The sequence below is a fragment of the Panthera uncia genome, chromosome F1, assembly GCF_023721935.1.
Source record: "Panthera uncia isolate 11264 chromosome F1, Puncia_PCG_1.0, whole genome shotgun sequence".
Taxonomy (NCBI): domain Eukaryota; kingdom Metazoa; phylum Chordata; class Mammalia; order Carnivora; family Felidae; genus Panthera; species Panthera uncia.
Window position 1 is genome coordinate 38,980,294 of NC_064813.1, and position 22,658 is coordinate 39,002,951.

General features: G+C 53.5%; 1 protein-coding gene across 1 annotated transcript; it reads right to left on the reverse strand.

Annotated features, from left to right (window-relative positions):
• Positions 1-7,950: 7,950 nt before the first annotated feature.
• Positions 7,951-20,734, reverse strand: TNNI1 (troponin I1, slow skeletal type). The gene is made up of 8 exons (XM_049634347.1): positions 20,701-20,734; positions 17,176-17,215; positions 14,175-14,216; positions 13,372-13,503; positions 12,068-12,157; positions 10,673-10,849; positions 9,170-9,279; positions 7,951-8,214 (listed from the first exon to the last, which is right to left on the reverse strand). Exons 4-7 carry the CDS (start codon positions 13,495-13,497, stop codon positions 9,172-9,174), a joined length of 501 nt encoding a protein of 166 aa, XP_049490304.1. The 5' UTR covers positions 13,498-13,503; positions 14,175-14,216; positions 17,176-17,215; positions 20,701-20,734; the 3' UTR covers positions 7,951-8,214; positions 9,170-9,171.
• Between the last annotated feature and the right edge of the window lie 1,924 nt (positions 20,735-22,658).

Genomic DNA, 22,658 nt, shown 5'->3' on the forward strand with positions numbered 1-22,658 from the left:
GGCATAGGAGGTGAGGAGTGAAGTTTAAGGAGTGAGTGTTGAACTGGGAGCCTGGAGACTTGGCTTTGAGCTCTGATTCTGCCATTTATGAGCCATGCGACTTGGGCCCAATCACTTCTATGTCGTGGAAATAATGACACTTTGCTTCCTTCCAGATTGCAGGGATCAAATGAGTCCATCACGGAGTGTTGGGGAGCAGCGTTAAGGTTGACAAGGCCCCAGAGAGTTCTGAACAGAAGCCAAGGAAGGACCCAGAGCTGTTTGCTCGACCAAGGAAAGACAGGGAGGGGATGGTCGTAAGCTGTGTCCCTGGATACTCCGATACAGGGTCTGACACTTCTGTCTGTCAGCCTGCTGTCTGCTGTCTCCCTGGGGGCTTAGGGAAGGGAACTTTCCTTCCAGGGTTTGCCAGTGGTCCTCAACTTAAGAAGAAAAATACTCCTAGTCATTTGATGCCTGGCCCTTCCAGGGACACTTCATGAAGCCAGGGGACAGTCAGGTATCTGTCAGTCCAAAATCCAAAACCCTCTCTATGGATGTAAAAAAAAAAAAAAAAACAAACAAACCCAAAGACACGGAAGGTCGGTACGCAGATGACTCTAGAAGTAAGGAAAAGTGAATTAGGTACATCTTAAAGTCCAGAGAGTTCTTTGGGGGCGGGTATTGTATATTTTACTAGGCACTTTCTATGTGCCAGGCACTCTGCTTGGTGCTGTGCCAGCATAGTGGTTTCCTCGAGCTGCTTGGGACAAAGTGCCACAAATTCAGGGGCTTCGAACAACAGAAATTTATTTCCTCACAGTTCTGGAGGGTAGAAGTCCAAGATGAAGCCGTTGGCAGACAAACTGCCTCCTCAGGCCCTGAGGGGAGAATCACTCCTTGCTTCTTCCTAGCTTCTGGCGGTGGCTGGCCATCCTGGGAGTTCCTTGGCTTACAGTTGTGTCGTTCCAAACTCTGCCTTTATGGTCACATGGAATTCTCCCTATGTCTAGGTGTCTGTGTCCACAGTGCCCTCTTCTAATAAAGGCACCAGTCATGGGGCGCCTGGGTGTCTCCAGTGGTTAAGCATCTGACTCTTGATTTTGACACAGGTCGTGATCTCCCCGGTCATGGGATCGAGCTGTGCGTTGGACTCAGTGCTCAGCCCAGAACGTGGAACCTGCTTGGGATTCTTCCTGTCTCTCTGTTTCTCTCCCTCCCTCTCTCTCTGCTCCTCCCCCGTGCACACTCAAGTTCTCTCTCTCTCAAAATAACTAAATAAAACTTAAATAAATAAGGCATCAGCCATTATACGAGGGCCCACCTCATGCAGTATGACCTCATGTTGACTTAATTACATCCACAAAGACCCCATTTCCCAATAAGGTCACATTCTTAGGCACCAGGGGATAGGAATTAAACGTATCTTGCGGGGAGACGTAATTCTACCCACTACAATCAACAAGTGGCTTTGATTTCAGTGACACAAAGATGATAAGGATTCAGTTCCTGACCTCCAGACATTCTCACTCTAGCAATGGGGACGCACACACATTTCCACAAACGTCCGCACACCCAGGCCTCTTGCCAGAGAGACCTTCGTAAAAAGTGGAAATTATGTCATCAGGAGAGATTAATAGAGGGATTGGGAAGTCCTAAAGAGGAAAGAACATCTGGTCGGGCCTTGAAAGTTAAATGGAACTCAACTTCCAGAAAAGGCAGTCGAGCATCCAACTACCAGACACAGTGGAAGACGTAGGGGCAAAAGTGGAAGGTGCTTATGGAACAGAGAGACGACTCATATGCCTGAAGCTTCGAATGCCTTCCAAGGCTGACGGGAAAGATGGGGGGCAGCTGGTGAGGTCCCAGTGTGTGGTGCTCAGGAGTTACCTTTTCGTGTGGAATATAAGCAAAAGGGTTCATGGCCTCTGAATGGGAAAGGTCATGAGGTCAGATTGGAAGGAGGAGGCCATTCTTTACAGTCCACAAAAGAAATGAAAGGGGCTTGAGCAAGGGCAGCCAGGGAGAGGGAGAGGAGAGGTGTTGGAGAGCAAGAGCCTTGGAAAGTTGAATTGTCAAGACTGAGTTGGCTGATGGCAGGTGGTGAAGTAGGAGAAATCCAGGAGAAATCCAGAACTCTCACCTCCCTAGCCTGAGGGGCTGGGTGAATGCAGGTGCCATGGATGAGACGGACGCAGGGGGAGGAGGAGGCTTAGGGAGGAGGGTGACTTTAGACCACTGGGGGTTTTTCAGCCTCCGCATTATTGACATTTTGGACCTGATAATTCTCTGTGGTGGGGACTGTCCCTGCATTATAAGATGGTCAACAGCATCCCTGGCCTCTACTCCTTAGAATTTCAGGTCCCTGGAGAAAGCCAGGGGGAGCTGTCCAAAGATGGCTGGCTGCGGGAGTGTGGGTGCTCAGAAGACAGCTTTGCCTGTTTTCTTTGGCGGGGCAGGCGGGAGGATGGAGGGATCCCTGAGGACAGGCGGGGGAGGGACGTGTTAATGTTCAAGATATCTGTGTCCATGTGCTGACAACCTGAGTGTCTTGTGAGTATCTTGAGAAGAGAGCAAATGCCTTCTTCACCTCAGTTTCCCCTCAACTCTATGCCTAGTGTAGTGGGTGCTTGGTAAAGGATTGGAGAGTTGCACTCACTGGCTTTGGGAAGAAGAACAGGAAAACCCAAATAGTCTGAAAACCCTGCCGAGCGTAACTTTGGGAGCTGGGTCGGGGAGAAGCTGAGATCGGGGTGGAGGTGGGGGGACTCTAAGTATCCGTTGGCCTCCAGGATGGGGCAAAACCAGGATATCACGCATCAGCAATTACCACAGTTGCCGGTGAGGGTGCATGTGGTACAGACTAGCAAAAGCGAAGATACCATTCTTGGCGGCCCAGCAATTGCACACCTGGGGAGAGAAACTCTCGAGCAGGAGCGGCAGAAGAGAGGCTCATGAGTATTCCAGGCAGCACCGTTTATAGTAGCAAAAATCTGGAAACCACCTCAGTGTCATCAACGGGACCACGGATGAGTAAGCGATGGCATTTTGGTCATTTCACAGCACTGGAGATGAGCTACAGCTAAGTGTATCCACAGGAGTGAATTTTACAACCCTCACCTCGCAGTGGAAAAAGCAAGAAGCGTGCATTTCTGTCGGGTTTACACGCCCCACCCCCCGCAAATGCAAAAGTAAACGATGTCTTGTGTAGCAATTCCGAAATGCGGAGCAGCACTGTGAAGAGAACCAAGAGAATAGTAAACACAGAGTTGAGGATAGTGTTTATCTTTGTGGAGAGGAAGGGCCTTTGAAAGTATTTGCAATCCCCTCCATCTTAACGTGAGTGGTTGGCATAGGGGTGTTCATTTCATAGCTCTTCAATGTACAGACATTAAAAACCGCAGGCATGTGCCAGTCACTTCCTCTGGGGAGAATCCGCGAAGGTAGGGCATGTCACATGGGGAATTCCGAGGTCAAAGGCAAGGGGTTCTCAAGACTTCCCAGCCAGCAGTGGGGGAAGGGGTCATCTCTCTCCTCCCCTGCCAGAACTGATGTCTGGAATCCCCACCCTCAACCCCTATCGACAAAGCTCCTAGGGCAGCTTCCCCTTCTCTAAAGAGGCCAGAGTGGAGATTTAGGGGGATCCCCTGGCCCCAAACCATCAGATTTGTAAGTCACACCCTGACATTTCAGTTTTATTCTCATTCATTTATACCCGCTAAACAACTGCCAGACCACTCTCCGGGAAGGCAGAAAACAAATAAGTGAAGTAATCACACACACACACACACACACACACACACACACACACACAGAGCAGTGGTTCCCTGGCTTTGGGTTTTTACAAATTCATAACACTTTTTAAATACGAATCCCCAAATGGTGTTGCTACCATTTTATTTTGCAAAGGAAGAACATTAAAAGACAATTACCACCCACCATCCTCTGCTCCATAAGTAAAGAATATTTTAATACTAAAATAGTAAGACAAAGGCATGCATAGGTCCGTCCTTGTCACTGAGTACAGTTAGCTTTGTGGAAACTTCACCCCAGGGGCCCTGGCTTCCTCAGCAGCACAGTGGGGCAGTGGAAATTTGGGTCACAAAGAGCTCATGAGGAGAGTTGCATCCGCGAAGCACCAGTACGAGGGACACGCGGGCGTCCACCCCACTCTGTGACAGGCAAGCCACTGCATGCTGTGTGCACACGTACCTGGCTCACCTTCAGATGAACAGCTGGGAATGTTCACACACACACTCCTCCCCCAGGGGCTCCCAGTTTGGAACACGCAGATGAGGCCACGCTTCTCTCCGAAACCTAGAGGGTCGGGCTCACCCAGCCTGTGCTGGCCGGTGACAGGGGTAGTTGTTGTTGGCACTGGAGCCAAACGGGTGCTGAGCCAGGCCAGAGGTGGGCCACCCACTCAGGTCACCAGGCCTCTGCCTCTGGCTGGGATAGCAAACCTCCACCCACATCCAGTTTTCTCAGTAGACTGGGGGTCCAAGGACCTGTGTTTTCATCCCCAATTATGTCTGTGACCTTGAACAAGTCACTTTCCTTCTCTGGGCCTCCAGATGTTGACTGCAGTTCTCTGTGCCGGTGCCAGGGGGTTATAGAGACTCACACTGCTCCGCCAAAGGGACTCACTGGCCAGCTTAGGAGTGTGTCTGGGGAGTAAGAGAATACCCTTGTTCCTCAGCTCCAGTGAAGGAGCCTCAGGCTGGCAAGCTTTGGGGAGTTTTGAGGAGAGAGCACTGATGCGGTCATGAGAGGAGGCTGCCGCCTGCACTGGTCCCAGCAACCTGTCCCAGCCTTCAGTAGTTTGGTCACCCAGCTGGAACGGAACCGCCCCCCTGGCTGCCCAGCCCAGATCCCTGCGGGGAGTCTGACTTACTTCGTGGGGGGCCTCTGGGGCTAATGTTTAACTCAGCTGCCTCCTTCAGCAGGGCACTTTAGCCCCGGCAGCCCTGGACGTTGGGCCTGCCCTGATCAACCTGCTGGAGGTGGGCTCCAGACAGACAGGGGGCCTGGCCTCCTGCCCCCATGGAGATAGGGCACTCGTGGGGAGGGAGAGGCAGCCGCTGGCCTCCCGAGGACTCTGGGGCAGGCAAGGGCGTTCGCAGGTGGCATTCTGCCCTGGCCCTTCCTACCAAGGAGAGAGAGGCGCAGCAGGTCCATCTCGAGCTGCAGGGGAGACGTTTACCCAGCTTAACCACAGGCCTCCCCCAAGAAATCGCCCCTCCCTGCGCCCCCAGTTCTGGCCCCAGTGTTGGAGGAAGACCTCGCCTTGGCTCAGTTGGGGGACATTTGTATCTCATTTGAATGCCTTCCCTTTTGGTAGGGATTTTGGGATTCCTCAGGTGCATAGGGTGGGCCCCTGAACCCCCCGCCGTGTCCCTTCCAGAAGGTGGCTGCTTGGGCTCTTAGTGGTAAGTCAGGCCCCAGGAAGCACTACCCCAAAGGCAGGTTGACCGAGGCTCCAGTTGCCGGTGTGCAGCTACCAAACCCTGTGACTTGGGGTGAATTACCTCACCTCTCCAAGCCTCCACGTCCTCACCCACCAATCCAAGACGAGAGGATCTATTTGTTAGCATTTTGGGAGAATGTAATGGTATAATTCTGATAAAGCATTGAACATCATATTTATTCTTATTAAAATAGTGACTAAGCATACGGGCTCTCACAGACTGCCTGGGTTGAATCCTGGCTCCTACCTGTGCGACCACGGGAAGACGCTAGCCTCTCTATGCCCCAGGAATAGCACCTTTCTCATAGAGCTGTTGTGAAGGTCAAGTGTGAAGGTGTGTACAGTGTGGTGCCTGGCACTTAGTAAATGGGCTGCATGTGGGATCTGTTTTCAGTGGGAGGCCCAGGTCCCAGCTCAGCTCCCCCTGTATCTGGTCCGGGTCGTGCTGGCCCTCCGTGGGGAAAGGGGTGGAATCGTGGCTCTCCGGATACCATGCCTCCCACCCAGGCCCTGTTCACAGCTACAACGAAATGAGCAGCCCCCTCCCAAGATTGCTGTCCCACCCAAAGCAGCCCTGTGACGGCGCCTGCCTCTTCCCTCACCCACTCAGTTCCCATGGTTTTGGCTCTCTGGAAGCGTTTTGCCTCTTTGCCCTTGGTCCACCCTCACGGGAGGTGGATTAGGTTCAGCCGTGCAGGGAAGCAGGAAAAACCAAATGATGACCTCCGGAAAGCCTTTGGATGTCCGTGGCCCTTTCCCAGAGGGCACCCACCTTGGGTGTGTTGAGTTGGCCCCAAGGGCTCTCTGCACCGAGGTGTTTGTTTTGAGTCAGACCTGGGGCTGGTCTCCTGCCTCTGTAGGGCAGGGTGGAGACCCCAGTCTGCCAGGGCCCCAGGTTAACAGTCGACTGGTGGAACTGATGTTTGGCTTTGGAACTTGGGGCCAGGCTCTCTCAAAGGGCTGAGAAGAGGCAAAGCAAGGAGACCATGCTCTGGACCCAGGCCAGCCGGGAGGAGCCCTCTGAGGCAGGGAAGGGTGGGTTTCTGTGGCTGCCCGGGCACGAAGCCCAACCCCATCCTCTGTGTACAGACCGGCCCCATCAGGTTCTCCAGCTTCGTGTGTGCGTATGAGAGAGACTGGGTGTGTCCACGCCTAAGGCTTTCTGAGTATGGTAGGAGCTGTGCTCTTTGCACACATCTGCCTTTCTGCCTACTGAGCTGGCTGTCGCAAGAACCCCAAGCAGAGTGTTGCCTTCCCTAAACGCATCCCAAGCTCCTGGTCCTTCAAGGGGCTGGCAGGCTGAGCAGATCTGGGTCCGAGGGCCTGCCCCAGGAAGTAGCTGGCCCTGCACTTTGTACTCAGCTTCTGGCATTTGTGGCAGATAATACCCTGGGAGCAGAGGGCAGAACAGGGACTCACCAGGTGGAAGGAAGGGGGACTCCTCAGACAGCTCAGCCTCTCTGGGACCAGGGCTGAATTGATCAAAAAGTCAAAGGGCCCCGGTCGGGGACAGCCACTTTCTTTGTAGGCTTAATTCAGGAGTCACCAGGACACCGCCCTGAAAAGCCAGGCTCTGCTCTACCCAGAACTTTGGTCTCTGTTCCATAGGAGCCACTCTCCTTGGTATGTGGGAGGGCAGCGGGGGAAGCTGTCCCCTCCCCTGATTCCACCCCAGCAGGCTCACACCCCTCATCAGGCTTTGGGTCCAGATATCAGTGGAATGGAGAAAGGACCTCACCTAGAGGGCAGACCACTGGTCGGCCCACCCCGAGGCAAGTGGATATGGAGGATATGACTAGTCCAGGAGTGTGAAGAGAAACTGGGAGGAAAGTGGATGAAGGTGGAGGGAGCAGGGATCAGATGTAAAGGGCAGCCCCAGGGATGGCGATGGGGAAGGAGCCACCTAGTGGCCAGACTTAGAACTGTGAGTTGTCCCTCCTGCCTGGGCCAGGGTGCTGAGTAACTCTTGCCCAGGCCTGTAGGACCAGGTAAGGGGCTGAAAGCACCCTGACCTCTCAGGCCAGAATACTCAGGAATATCCAGCAGCTTCCAGGGAGAGCTAATGCAGGTTTTCAGAGAAAGGGAACTGTGAAATCAAGCAGGGCAAGGGGCTTTGAATGCAGAAGCCCATTCTGCTGGCTGGAGTCATTAGGCGGGGCTGGGGCTGTTCCAGAGGCTAGGGCCTGGGTAATCTGAGTGTCCTGGATGGTGACAGGGTGCTGTTTGATGTCACTGGGGCTGCGCAGAAGGGGTCCCAGGGGGACCTTAGCAGGCAGCTGCCAACTCCTTAGACCTCCATTCGGACCCTGAGCTCATGCCTCGAGCCCAGAACAGCCATCTCTTCAGACTCCCTGTCTTTCCTTTTCTTCTGAGCACTCACAGCCAGAGCTACAGAAATGACCAGAACCCTGGTTTTTAATGGAGAAGCTGTGATGCCTGGGGGCACCCTACATGTCATAGAAGCAGTGGTGGGATGCAGCACGGGGCCAGAGGGAAGATGCTTTCACACCTCTTCCTCCTCAGCTTGGCTGTACCACGGCTAGCCAGGGTCTATACCCTGCTAGGGTGAACTCTTCAGACACTGGTGTGTTTGTCCTCTTGGGTGTCTGTTTAATCCCACTTCCAGAGGAGGGCACTCAGGCTGGAGGGGAGAGGTGGGAGCAGGATGGGATGTTCCAAAATGCAGGGTGGGATGCAGAGAGGCGGGTGAGGCAGGCTGGAGGTAGGAGGGAGAAGCAGAAGCTCAGAGCACAGTGCAGCAAGCCGGCCTGTAGGGACAAAGAGGCAGAAGCCATTTTACAGATTTACCCGCAGGAGATACAGTTCTGGAACTTCTCACCCCTAGCACACCCGGGGCTGGACCACCATCCGGAGGGGCGCCTATGAAGCCTCAGCTTGGCAGCCCAGGGCCCAAACTCCCTCCCCTCTCCTTTCTGAAGCCCAATCACTGCTCCTCCCCACTGTAGCTCCTCCTCCACCACTGGTTAATTTCTGCTTCTGGGCTCTTACTTGCACATCAGCCTTCTGACACGCCCTTCTCCTGTATCTACTAACCCTTGCCCATCACTTCCTCAGGGAGCTCAGAGCTCTGGAAAGCCTGCCCTGCCAGGGCTATTTAGCAGACCTCTGCCCTACTGCACATCCCCTTGGCACTCCCATGGGGATTTTATGAGGCCTAACTTTGCTGCTTTCTCCAGCAACTTCCTCAGAGAAGGGGGTGGGGGGGCTCGTCTTCTCTGAATAGAATCCCCCCTGGAACCAGAGACTGTGATTTGGGGTACTTTGCCAGGAGGTATTTTAAAAAGCTTAGATGTTCAGCAAGTCAGAGCTGGGGGCCCCCAGGGATCGTCTCACCCAGTGGCTCTCAAGGTCTTGCAGGAGAATACCTACAGGGCTGGCCCACCCCAGAGTTGCTGATTCAATGGCTCAGGGGTGGGGCCAGATCATTAGCAGGTGGTACTGATACCACTGGTCTGAGGACCATGCTTGGAGAACACTGATCTGCTACAGCCTCCAGTTTTATAGATGAGGGTAACAAACAACGCCCCAAAGCAGAAATGATGTGCCCAAGGCCTTAGGTTGCTAGAGCCAGGGCTGATTGGAGCAGAGCTGACTCTCCTCGATGCACCACGCTGGGCCCAACCCACCAGCCATCGTTCTGGAGCCCCTGTTATCTGTTAGATTCTGGTGGGCCCAAGAAGAAGGGAGCTGGTCTCTAGGTACCTCTACTGTGAGGTGGGAGACTTGGCGGCATCAAACATCTTCTTCCGGCCTTCCATCCCAGACATGGCTTCCACGTTCTTCCTCCAGTCGCCCACCTCCACGGGCCTCTCCTGTGGGCAGGCCACACACACATCAGAGACTTAGCAGGCCAGAGGGCAGCCAGGCCCTCCAGACATAAAAGAAACTAGGTGCTAGAAAGTCAGACTCCAGGGGCGCCTGGCTGGCTCAGTGGGTTAAGTGTCCGACTTCGGCTCAGGTCATGTTCTCGCAGTCTGTGAGTTCGAGCCCCGCGTCGGGCTCTGTGCCGACAGCTGGAGCCTGTTTCGGATTCTGTGTCTCCCTCTCTCTCTGGCCCCGCCCTGATTGCTCTCTGTCTCTGTCTCTCTCAAAAATAAATAAACATTTAAAAAAAAAAAAAAGAAAAGGAAAGAAAGTCAGACTCCTCGGGGCCCCTGGGTGACTCAGTTGGTTAAGCGCCTGATTCTTGATTTCGGCTCAGGTCATGTCACGGTTCATGGGATCGAGCCCCATGTGGGAGCCCCCGTGTGGAGCCTGCTTGGGATTCTATCCCTCTCTCTCTGCCCCTCCCCTGCTCACACATGTGCATGCATGCTCTCTCTGTCTCCCAAAATAAATAAACACAAATAAACACATTGAAACATTAAAAAAAAGAAGAAGGAAAGAAAGTCAGTCTCTTCAAGAAGAGGAAATGCTGACAGCCCTACCCAGCTGGTGAGGTCCAGGGACACATTCAGAGACAGACACATATCAAGCTCCACAGGAAGGAGGAGGCTGTGTCAGCTGGAAGTTCTGGATGATTGGGGCTAGTTCCCACCCCAGTGAACTCGCAGCCCAACATTGCCTCCAGACCTACACCAACTTCCTGGTCTGGTGCTCAAGGCAGCTCAAGGCCACCCCTTCTAACCTACCTCCTCATAAATTGGCTCATGTCCCATTTTATCAGCATATTGCCTGGCCATCTCTTCTCTTTATGAAGCTTCTAGGGCCAGAGACCATGTCTTTCATCCGTGTTCCTTCTAGAGCCCATTGATTCTGGGCACATATATTGAGCTCAATCAGCTTTGAGTGATTTGTTCCTGAATGAGTGATTGAACCCAGTTTTCTAATTTCTGTGCTCATGGGTCCTATGACCACAATGATCTGCTGTCTTTTTCCCCAGTAGCTACAGAGGTCACTGTCTCCCTTGTCATCCTAACTCCACATTCTCTTCACACTGGGTAGAGTTTTTACTTTATTGCTTGGTCTGGCTTTCTTCATGTCCCAGTTTCCTCCTCAGATTGAGAGCAGCCTGAGGGAAGGGAGCAAGTCTTCTTTCTTCCAAAACAGAATAAGACTTCATCACTGGTCTCCCAGAGGGTTCTAGAATGTTCTAACAGGCTGCCTGGCCTCCAACAGGAGCTCCTGCCTGAGTCTATGTGATGGAGTGACTGGTAAAGGCTGATGGCACAGGGAGTGAAAGGTTCTGAGAAGAGGGCTCCTCACCTTCTCTGTGTCTTCCTTCTTCACTGACTTCAGGTTGGCCCGCAGATCCATAGACACCTTGTGCTTGGAGCCCAGTAGGGCCCGGAGCATGGCATCAGCTGAGACCCGGACCCGACGCAGTGGTGGACGCTTGAATTTCCCACGGAGGTCCAGTACCTTCAGCTTCAGGTCCTTAATCTGCAGGTGAGAAGAAGCGAGGGTTCACTGGAGAGACTGCGTGCACCCCCAGGGCACCCTTCCTGAGGACCTCAGACTTCGACAGTTCCAGCCAAAACCACCCCCCAAATTCTCCAGCTTCCAGGCCAGACCCTCTGGGACACTCAGACCCACTCATCACTTTGCAAATAGCCACAATGTGTTTGTTGACGAATGAATGAAAGAGTAAATGGACAGATAAAGCGCATTAGCCCTCTCTGTCAGGGTAGGGTGAATAGATAGGGCAGTCCCACCAAACTCAGCACAAGTCTGGTTTGGAAGCCCTGTTTCGGGGGGGGGGGGGGCTGCTGCCTCCTATTCCTGTGGCCCCATTTCTGCTTCTAAGTAGCCCCTCCCAGTGAGCCTTCAAAGCAGTTCATTGAGGGCACAGCCTTGGTCCAGTGGGGCGGATGAACTCCACTCCAGGGTGCTATCTCTAGAGGGAATTCTGGGAAGATTAGTGATGCCACAAACCATCATTCCTGATGGGAGAAGTAGGAAGAAACAAAGTGGTGTCCCATCCCACTACGTCCCCTCCTCCCTGTTTGAACAAGCATCCAGGAGCAGCTCACTACAGCATCAGGAGTCCTGCCCTTCTGAGTTCTGCCCCATCACACTGGAGCAGGGTCTGGACTGAGCTAATGCTCCCACGCCCCACACCGAGGGAGCACAGGGCACTGCAGTGGGTGGGCGTGGGGGCGGGGGGGGCAGCGACCAGACCTGGTCCCACAATCACCACTGTGTGACCTGGACCAAATTTCTCAGCCTCTCTGAACCTCAGCGTCCCTCTTTGTAACGTGCAGATAATAGCACCTACTTCATCCACGGGGGGCGTAGGGAGGATCAAAGGGTGCAATGCACATGAAAGCCATTCACAAAGGGAAGATGTTATTAACAAGCATATGATTGTTTGTGTGGGTGAACAAAGAGGGCAGCTCCTCTTAGGCTGAGGAGCCCGTGTGGCCGGTTGGGAGGAAGTTTGTGCTTTTCATCTGTGTGATTATCCTCTCTGCCCATCTCCAGTCCTAGGGGCTGGAGTGAAGAGACCAGAGCTTCCCAAGTGGCCACTTCCCAGACCCTGCAGGAGAAGGGGGACCTACCTAGTCCACGGCTGCAGCATCCTTGCCCCCCCCACCTGCCCCGGACATTGGACATCGCCCCACCACGCACCCAGCCTGCCCTCTCCTCCTACAGGCTCACCTCCCTGGTGTTGTGGAGGCATTTGGCCTCAATGTCATATCTCTCCTCATCCACCACCTCCACCTTGGCGTGCAGGTCCCGGCAGAGGTCCTGGAGGAAGAAAGGTTAATCAAGCACAAACAGAAAAGAGGGGACAGGAGCTTTGGGGACCCCAGCCTTTCTTTTCTGCCTCCATGCCCAGCACCTTTGCAAGATTTACATTCTGGAAAGGACCTGACCATCCCCTTTTCTCTGAGGTTCATGGCTTCTGATAGCTCAGTGTGTAAGCCCTTTGTTTTCCTTTCTGAATGTAACTGTTTTCTTTAAAAAGTTTTCTTATAAAAATCAGTTAATACAATTAAGAAAATTTGAAAACTATGTGTTAAACAAAAAGAACATAATAAAAATAACGAGTGGGGTGCCTGGGTGGCTCAGTCGATTAAATGTCTGATTTTGGCCCAGGTCATGATCTTGTGGTTTGTGGGTTCGAGCCCCGTGTTGGACTCTGCACTGACAGGTCAGAGCCTGGGGCCTGCTTCAGATTCTGTGTCTCTCTCTCTCTCTCTGCCCTTCCCCTGCTCTCTCGCTCTCTCTCTCTCTCCCCACCCCCTCAAAAATAAACATTTAAAAAAAATTTTTTTTTAAATTTTTTTTTTTTTCAACGTTTATTTTATTTTTGGGACAGAGAGAGACAGAGCATGAACGGGGGAGGGACAGAGAGAGAGGGAGACACAGAATCGGAAACAGGCTCCAGGCTCCGAGCCATCAGCCCAGAGCCCGATGCGGGGCTCGAACTCACGGACCGTGAGATCGTGACCTGGCTGAAGTCGGACGCTTAACCGACTGCGCCACCCAGGCGCCCCTAAAAAATTTTTAAAAATAACGAGTGATGTCACCAGTAGAAGATGACCATTGGTGACATTTTGGTATATTTCCTTCCAGTCTCTTTTCTCTGCAGCCACCGGCATGTAAACAGGTATCAGTGTTTTGCAAACATTAAAAACCTGTTTGCAGGAGAAGGGGAGAAATGGGGCCTCCCAAGATCCCCCCCACTCCCACCCCACTGCACACCTTCCAGGCCCTGGCACTGGTCTGATGTGGGGCCCCAGCCCTGGCCTGGCCCCACCCAAAAAGCTGCTCCTCCCCGCTCTGAGTCTCCCTTCCTGCACTTGTGACATGGGATCTACCAGCACCACCTCCCAGGGGTCTATGAGATGACATGAGACCTTGTAAGGGAAGAGCCGCTTGTAAATGAACCGAGCTTGGAGCCAGTGTTAGCTCAGGCTCCTGCCAGCTGGGCCCTGGGGTCAGCCGCACAGACTCACCTGCAGAGCACTGAGGGACAGGCCACGGGTCTGCAGCGTGGGGATGCGTTCGGCCAGGTAGCGTGCCTTCTCAGCCTCCCGCTCCTCGTGCTCCTGCTCCCAGCACTCCTTGGCCTTGGCCAGCATCAGGCTCTAGATGGGACAGAGCCTCCTGACCCCGGGGCCTGGGGCCCTCGGATTCCCCACATCCTCTCCCTCCGCCCCCCCCCCCCCGCCCCCCGCCCCCAGCATCAGGGCCAGAGGGGAAGGCTCTGCTCTTGCCTCTGACTCTACAAGCAACGTGTTCTCATACTGGTCAGGGCGCAGCCCAGGCAGCCCTGGGAGAGTACGAACAAGATAGTCCCACGGGGTGTGCAGGTGTGTGGGCTGGCTGCAGGCAGGACCATGTGAGAGCAAGCACTGAGAGACCGCACGCAGCATTTCTTGGACCCCGGAACTTGTTTTTCCCTCAGTCTCCCTCTTACCCACTCCTGGTCTGTTCTGGGCCACAGAGCTCCAAAGACAGAAACTCTTGCCAAAATAAAGCAAGGCCCTCTGCCTGCCACCAGGGGATTGCCACCCTGAAGCTGGTCACTGCCTCCTCTCAGGAATCTGGGCAGGTGCCAGGACTCCATAGATTCAGGTTCCCTCTCACTGACCACCAGTCTCAGGCAGTGGCTGAGTCCCCTCTGCCCCCTCATCACCCTCACTTTGGCCTCCTTCCTCTTCACCCCCCACGACCCTCCACACCCCCACAGAGTCTGCACCACATGCCTTCCTCCGTCTCCCACTGGATGTCCCCCAGAGCCAGCACGAAGCCTCACCTTCAGCAACAGTTTGCGGGAGGCAGTGATCTTGGGCTTTCTCTGAGGGTGAGAAGGGGAGAGACAGGTGGTGAGGTAGAGGCTGCAAAACCGGAAATGTGGTCTAGGCCAGGATGCGTGCGTGCCAGCCAGGTTCACCATCATTACCCAGAATCCTCGCCATAGGGTCCCTTAACAGGTCCCTCACCTCTGTGACTGAGCCCCTCAAATTCAGAGAATGCTGTAGTCAGCTACCTTGACTTAGAGGCTGAAGCCCCCGCTTTCAATCCTGGTTCTAACGCTGGTGGGAGCCTACGTGGGTCACATGACCTCTGTGGGCACCTCCTTCCTCGTCTGTAAATAAGGATGCTGACACCCACCTTCCTCAGTCCAGAGAGTTATTACAGACAGAATGACATCGTGGACGTGCAAATCCTTTGGAAGTCATGAAAGAGAGGCACCTGTTAGTGCTCTACATAGTAATGTACCAACACCTTGATGATCTGTTATGTCAGAGGAAAAAGCTGTGAATTTCATACGTGAAGAAGTATATCTTTTTAGCCATCACAGCTTTTTTAATGTCAACATCAGCCGTATTCATCTTCCTCAGGTATAAAAACCTCGTTTTCTTGGGGCGCCCGGGTGGCTCAGTCGGTTAAGCATCCGACTTTGGCTCAAGTCATGATCTCACGGTCCATGAATTCGAGCCCCACGTCAGGCTCTGTGCTGACAGCTCAGAGCCTGGAGCCTGTTTCAGATTCTGTGTCTCCCTCTCTCTCTGCCCCTCCCCCGTTCATGCTCTGTCTCTCTGTCTCAAAAATAAATAAACGTTAAAACAAAATTTTTTTTAAAACCTTATTTTCTTATTTAAAAAATCCTTGATATATTCCTGCCAACTGGACATGTTCTCACAAGTCTTAGCTCTACGGCAGCGTTCCCCTCGGGGGAGGCGAAGGTGAGGCGGGCTGTGCAGTTCCTAACTGATGAGGCTTGAGGCCTCCTGAGCATTTGTATCTCTTCTTGACCACAGGTTGTCGATTCTCATTGTTACCAGCGAGCAGCATAGACTATACTGCGCTGCGGGCTGGGAGAGCGTAGCTCTGGTTTGTTAGGCTAGCGTGTAAAGTAGAAGTGAGCAGGATTTGCGGGAGAAAATGGGAGAAAAATGACCTTGCATTTTGTGCGTGGAATGTGTGACTTCTAATCCGACTGTCGAGAGCAGTTCTGTTTGTCCCTTCACCTTCTCAAGCGAGGTTTGGACTGCGTCTCAGATTGGTGTGCTCGTGGGAGAAACGGCCCGTGGCTATAATCACTACCACTCACGGTTTAGACACTGTAATGTACTCATGGAAACGTTTTGTTGCAATATCGTTCCCCCGCTGTTTGGTGAGCTTATGGGACACCTCGCTGCATCATCAATCAGTGGTGACTCACTTTAATACGAGCCTCAGCAAAACTTAGACATTCATATGGTGGGGCGCCGGGGTGGCTCAGTCAGTTAAGCGTCTGATGCTTGATTACAGCTCAAGTCATGCTCTCGCTGTTCAGGAGATGGAACCCCGTATCAGGCTCTGCCCTCACAACGCAGAGCCTGCTTGGGATTCTCTCTCTCTCCCTCTCTCTCTGCCCTTCCCCTGCTCTTGCTCTCTCTCTCTCAAAATAAATAAATAAACATTAAAAAGAAAAAAAGAAATTCATATGGCTATTGAAAAATGGTGTACAGAGAATCTCATTGAGAATCTCTGTGCCAAATGCCCCCTCCATCGGTGCTACTAATTCCCACCCTTGCCAGTTCAGAGTCCACAGCCCTATCCCTGAAGTTCCTAACCCAGGGCTGAATACACAGGCTGTGTTCTCAGCAGCCTGATAAATCTGGATTGTTTCAGAGTTACCTAAGACCTGAGGGGAGTGGAAGGACATCTCTGTGCTCCTCCCTCAATGTTTGGTCACCGGGCAGGGGTAGAATAGCCCAATGATGATGCCTTGTTACTCTTCAAATATGGCTTTGCATAGGTCCAGCTCTGCAAAAAACAAGATGGTCCCCCAGGGCTGGACAAGTGAGCAGAACAAGTGAGGAAGAACTTGCTCCGTGCTCAGCGAGGGTGCACAGCAAGGAATGGGTGCAGAATCACCCCCAGCTGTGCCGTGGCCCTAGCTAGCCCCAGGACGACCTTCCAGGGAGACTGTGCACCGGGACACCACCCTGGGCCCAAAGAAGCCGCTGCCCGGAATCTTCACCCAAGATTTCTATTCTCCGGGGACTTTCTTAGCAACTGGCCACCCGCCCCGCCCCCCGCCCCCTGCCACACACACTGCTTATGCCACCTTTACCAGTCTCAAGACCTAACCAAAACAAAGATACCCCAAATCTCACTTACCTCGCTTCAGGCATCCACCACAGGATGGACAGGAGAGAACAGAAGACAGAGCGTGAACCATTCATATTACATATGCAACAGCAGAGCCATGTAGACAAGCTTGGACAGGGGTGGTGTGGTGACAATCACACACCGGAAGGAAATCAGGCATCAGGCAAGGGGACCAGCAGAACGGAATAAAAATCCAATGGCTCCCTGGGCTACTGGAGGTTCTCGCGGGGAGATACTAGTCATTGCAAGCCAGGGAGGAGGGGTGGAAGTTCAGGGAAGCCTCAACACAGGGTTCCAGCAACATGAAACCTTCTGTCTCTGGCCTTGTGGGCAAATTTCCAATGCTTTGTTCATCTGTTGGGCCAACGTCAAATCATGGCCTGGCACATGCAATTCATCTGATCGGTGCAGAGACAAACTCTGAAACAGGCCTCAAAGCTCTCCCCTAAGCAACCTGGAGCATGAGTTCTGCTCAAAGGCTAGGACGATGCACAGTAACACTGGGGACCCAGGCACTCAGGACTGGTTCTGCTTTAGAATCTGATCTCCTGGGGAACTGCTTCAGGGGTTGGACAGATGGCGCCTCAACTATGGGACTGAAATCTGTAGCAATGGGCCTTGCTTTCCCGGAGTCTCAGTGGGGGCGGGGCTACTTACACTTCAGGCATGGTGGTGGCGGTGAGGGGGCAGCACCTACGGGCACAAAGCAATCATCAGTGTGGGAAAGTTACGACTGCTGCCTCCCAACCCAGCTGAGCCTTGGGGCTGTGTCAGCAGCCCAGCCTGGGAGTGTCCGACAACAGGAAGAAGAAATCAGACATAATGGATTCCAACAGGTCAGAATAGGATAAATACTTGTCCATTTATTCTTTATTTCATTCATTCATTCATTCATTCGTTCATTCATTCACTCGTCCACTTACTCATTCACTCACAAGAGAGAGAAGTCTTAGAAGAGCAAAGAAGCAATATCAGAACCCAAAGTGGCTCTGTTGGCCGGTCATGTAGGGCGGGGATCGGCAAATTACAGTCCACAGGCCAAATCTGGCCCCCAAACTCTTTTTGCTTAAAGGGTTGGAAAATAAAGAATATGCAACAGAAAGTTTTGTGACCTGCAGAGCCTAACATACTTATTATCAAGCCCTTTCCAGAAAAAGTTTACCAACCCCTGTGGGGAACAGAATGGAATCCATGGAACTCTGTTTGAAGAGTGAGGTCACGGGGCCCTAAACAACGTGCTGAGTTGAGAGTCTGTCCTGTGGATGAGCGTGGGCATGAAGTTCTCAGAGAGGGGAAGCGTCTGAAAGATGAGTGGCACCGAGTGAAGACAGAATACAGGTAGCCGCCATAGAGCACAACTCCAGAGGGCGCTGTTGACATTGTGCAATGTAATTGGGCCCGGGCATGCTACTCCCATAGAGGGCAGTGTAACCTGCACCCCTGGGGTAGGGCGGCGAGGGGGCCCTGGAGGGGGTCAAGCCAGGAGGCAGAGCAGATCCTGCGTTCTACTCTGTTCTTTATCCTGACCCTCTCCAGGCCAGTTTTCCCCTCTGCAGAAATCGAGGTTAGATAAATTGTCCACTTAAAAAAGCCTTTAAAGCCTTCGTTCAAACCAAATTTTACTTGGAAGGAACACAAATGTAATCAATAAGAGTAAACGGCCCAGGTTGAAGCGGGTTACATAGGAGCCCCAAGGCCTTCTTGAGGACCTCTGACTGTGCAGCACAGTTTGAAGCTCCTTGACTGGGTTATCCTGGGGCTCCCTTCAGTCCCAACAGTTGGGGGACCCAGGCCAAGAAGGGGGTCCTCAAGGCTACACGAGGGGGATACTCCAAAGCCAGACCTGACTCACCATCTTGCCTGGGCCTGGACAAAGAGCATTCCAGTAGAGGGTGGGGATTGTGCAAAACATCGGGGAAAGAAGGGCAACTTGGGTGGGAGCAGGTGTGCAAGGCAGGACAGGAATCCCGAGCTGGGTTGTGAAGTGAGGAGGAAACCGGCGTGTGTGCATCGGGGGCCATGGAGCACAGGATCGGGAGTTCGAATCTGGTCCAAGAACCTGGTTTGGTAGGGGGCAGGGCAAAATCTAAAGGACACTTGGAAAGTAGCTACCAGTAACTTCATTCTAGAGCCACCTTCTGGCTCTGCCTTAATTCTCTCCTTTCCCTTTGTGCCCACGAAGCCTCCTCCCCCACCCCACGAGTGGGACTTGGCCACCTGTCCTGAAACTCCCCACCCTGTCAGAAAGCCCTCTGGGCCCCCCACCTCTGCCCCTGCTGCCTGGGGAGGGTGAGGCCTAGGGTGGAGGAGGGGGAAAGGGAGTGTGACCCCAGAGTCTCAGCTGTCACCCTGGGGCACAGAGGGAGAGGTAGGAGCCAATCCATAAATTCCAGAGATATTTGGCTGAAATTAGATTTTATCACCAGCTGTTTATTCTGAGGGCTCCTCTCCTCTGAAGACTCCCGAGGAAGTCCAAAAAGAAACACTAGCTGGTAAAGAAACACCTCCAGGTCTGTCCATCCATCATCATTGCCTCCCATAATGCCAGTCTGCAGAGGGCACCAGGTCTCAGCTGAGTAGGGATGTGGCTCACCCTTGGTGGGCATCTGGCCATGTTCACACCTCCCTCAGACAGCCCCACTGTCACCAGCATGGGGCCTTACTTGCCCAGGCCAGTCCGGGCCCCCTGCCAAGCTCCAGGGTCTGCCCCCTCTCCCCGCCTGCTGCCCAGCTTGCCCCATTGACGAATGCCAGGCCAAGGGGTCCCCAGCCTGTGCTCTGATACCCACCAGACGGGACCCCTTGACAGGTCCTACGGGAGACAAGCAGAAACCTGATAAGCAGAGTCAGGATGCAGATAGCAGCAGCAAATGTGAGGCTGGAGAGCCAGCATTCCTTCACCCCCACAAGTAGCAAGCAAGGAGATAATTAGAAAATCCACCGCTGGAGGGAGGGAGGGAGCAAAAGATGGCCAGGGGTTGACTCGGAGCTGGGCTTCCCTTTCCCTGAGGCCCCGTGGGGTGGGACAGGAATATCAACTAGACTATGAGGCTGAGTGTGTGAGTGTCTGCGTAAGTGTAAGTGTATAAGTGATTGTGTGTGTGTCTTTAGGGACGGGACCGATCCCTTTGCACGCCTGATCATCAGGGACACAAGTTTCTGGTTAGGCTCATGTGCTTCCCTCTGCTCCCCATTCCCTGACCTTGGACCCCAGTTCAAGGGCACCCCAGTCCTCTTTGACTATTAGCAAGCATCGTTACTCCCACACCCCCATCTTGAGCTCTTAACAGGAAAGCCTAATCTCAGGACGGCTGTGGGACAGTCTCCCAAACCTGGTGGCTGGTGGTGCCTTTAGCCCTCACCCCACCCCCAGCCACGGATCCAAATAGAAGGAGCCCTCTGTTATGCGTTCAGACTCTCATGCCCCAACCCCAAATGCTGTCACCATTGGCCTTCCCTTCTAGAGCCCCCCTACCCCAACTACTTCCACTCCTCAGAGCCAGGAGCAGTGGACAGGGGTGGGGCCCTCGCCAAGCAGTGTTGGCAGTCTGCCCTCACCTCTTCTTGCCCTACTCTACAGACAGGTGGGCAAAGGGAACTGAGCACGTCCCTCAAAGACAAAGAACAAAGAGACAAGATGGTTTCCTCAGTCAGCAGAGGCTGGGGTCCCGTGTTCCAGGCTCGCCCAGAGCTCCACACACCGGAGTACCTTCTTTCTTTTCTGCTGCAGGCATTGCCTACTTGTATTGCTCACCAGGCTCCTCCTAAATCTCCAAATGCAGCTTTGCCACCCCCGTTCCCTGATTCCCAATGCCACCCCCTTCCCCTCGGTGCCCTCTCCCTCCTGGGGCCCGCTGGACAGCCTGGTGTGAAACAGAATCTGCTAGGCTCTGCCCTGGGGCCCCTTGAGCAACCTTGTGGGAAATTCTGCTCTTGGCTCTAGCCTTAAAATGGGCAGGGGGGATTTTACCTCCAATCACAGTTTTACAGGAGAGATGTCATTGCACAGGATGAAACCCTGCGGGAGCATTTGGGGGCCGTTCCACCAGCCAACCCAGTTGCACAAGCAAGACATGTCTCCCTCCATCCCCAGGCCCTGGGTGTCTCCTGAAACTCAAGCCCCAGTTTTTCTCTCTGGGCTCGACCTCGATCCAAAGTTCAGGGCTGCAGACACTTACCTCGTTCGGTCTCTGTGAGCTGGGCTGGCCTGTGTCTCCCTGTGGACCGCAGACTGTGAGGGGCAGAGCAGAGGGGAGGCTATGAAAACTATGAGCGACAGCAACTGGCCAGTAAAAATAGAACAGACACGCTGCCCCTCCTCCCACCCCCTCCCACCACACACACACCCCTCACAGAGCAGACACACGCCGCAGCACACACATCAGGCACACGCTGAAGACACGCAATGTACAGGCTCAGGAGTGCACCCAGATCCTGCGCACACAGAGGTGACCAGCTGAGTAAAACCAGCACCCACCTAGGGGGACGCAAGCCGAAGAAGGGAGAGAATGAGTGGCCAGACTAGATGAGGCACTGAGCAGCGAGGAGACTATAGCAGAGCAAGGGGCTCTGGTGGGGGGCAGGGTGCCAGGAGGGCTGGGGGGGGGGGGGATGAGCAGGGGTGGGGGGAGGGAAACTGTCTCGCTGACCTACATCTCTCACAGGGAAATGTGGAGATCACACTTCTGGAGCCCATGCTCCAAAAGCCTAAGAGGGCTAAAGACTGGATTTGGGGGCTCTTGTGTGGCTCTGGTACACGTGCCCGAGGAGGATGCCTGGGCTTGGGGGTGATGTAAGGGGTGACATAAACAGCGCGGCAGGCGGAATCCAATGAGCGTTCCTGGGACTGAGCTGAGGTGGCAGGAGCAGCGGGGCCCGCGCTTCCAGCATATGGAAGTCTGAGGGTCCGCAGATGCTCTGCACCCCTCTCCAAGCGGGTTTCCAGGAATCCAGCTTTCCTGGGTTCCAAATGGCTCCCCTCAACCCATGCCTGGAACTCAGACTCACTCACCTTCTCCCCTGCCTTACCCTCTGTCTCCAGAGTCCAGGGGGCTGGTGCCATAGAGGTTGCACCTGTTTACTGGGTATTTTTAGGACAGTTGATGAACACATAATACCCACCCTATAGTCAGAGAAAGACAATGCCTACTATGTTAATCCTGTGGCTATTATTGTCGGTCATCTCCTGGGCTAGGATCCCAGGCCGGGACAGGACAGGCAGGATACTGACCCCTCTTGCAGGCCAGCGAGAGCCTCACACGTGGCAGGAAGTTAGGGAGCTCTACCATGCTCCATGTTTGGTGGGGGAGAGAGCTGGTGAACAGGAGTATCCTAAGGAGACACACGCACAGAGCCTACAGAGAGGTGAAAGGCTCCGCCCTCTGGACATTGCCATTCTGGTGCCCAACAGAGGCTGCTCTAATTCAGCTCTGGTCAGGTCAATTTGGGAAAGTCCCCATGCTGGAATGCTGCCAAGAGAGAAGGGACAGGGTCTAGAAAGTCATAGGGGTTGGGGGCATGGGACTCTGAGTGGAGGGGCTAGAATGGAAAATAAGGGCAGGTATCAGCCAAGGAGCAGCTGGAGGTCAGAGAAGTGATTTGAAGGCTGGGATGAGTCTACTGGAGTTTATTGCATTGGCTTATTATGTTTGTAAATTATCCAAGAACTTTCTCTTTCTTTTTTTTTTTTTGTACATTTAAAAAAAAATGTTTATTTTTGAGAAAGAGACAGACAGACAGAATGTGAGCAGGGGAGGGACAGAGAGCGAGGGAGACACAGAATCTGAAGCAGGCTCCAGGTTCTGAACTGTCAGCACAGAGCCCGACGTGCGGATCAAACTCACAAACTGTGAGATCATGACCTTAGCCGAAGTTGGTCGCTTAACCGACTGAGCTACCCAGGCACGCCCCTATCCAAGAACTTTCTTACAAGAACTTAAGACACACCCCCAAAAATGAATTATCTGCATGGATTATTCTGCTTTTTGGGAAGGGAAAACAAAGAAAACAGATTGACGAATGGAAGAACAAAAGAGGGTCTTCAGGGACCACGATGAATCGTGGACTCTGGGGTGTTATCATCCTCAGTCCCTGTGAGACAGAGTGGGGCCGGGATACCGCATCCCGGACCCCAGCG

Excerpts from the sequence above, each read along its gene's own strand:
- TNNI1 (XM_049634347.1), bottom strand. The coding sequence starts at position 13,497 with ATGCTGGCCAAGGCCAAGGAGTGCTGGGAGCAGGAGCACGAGGAGCGG. Across the intron at positions 10,850-12,067 it reads GCCTCCACAACACCAGGGAG|ATTAAGGACCTGAAGCTGAA; the intron begins GTGAGCCTGTAG and ends TCTCACCTGCAG. Across the intron at positions 9,280-10,672 it reads AGAAGGAAGACACAGAGAAG|GAGAGGCCCGTGGAGGTGGG; the intron begins GTGAGGAGCCCT and ends GCCTGCCCACAG.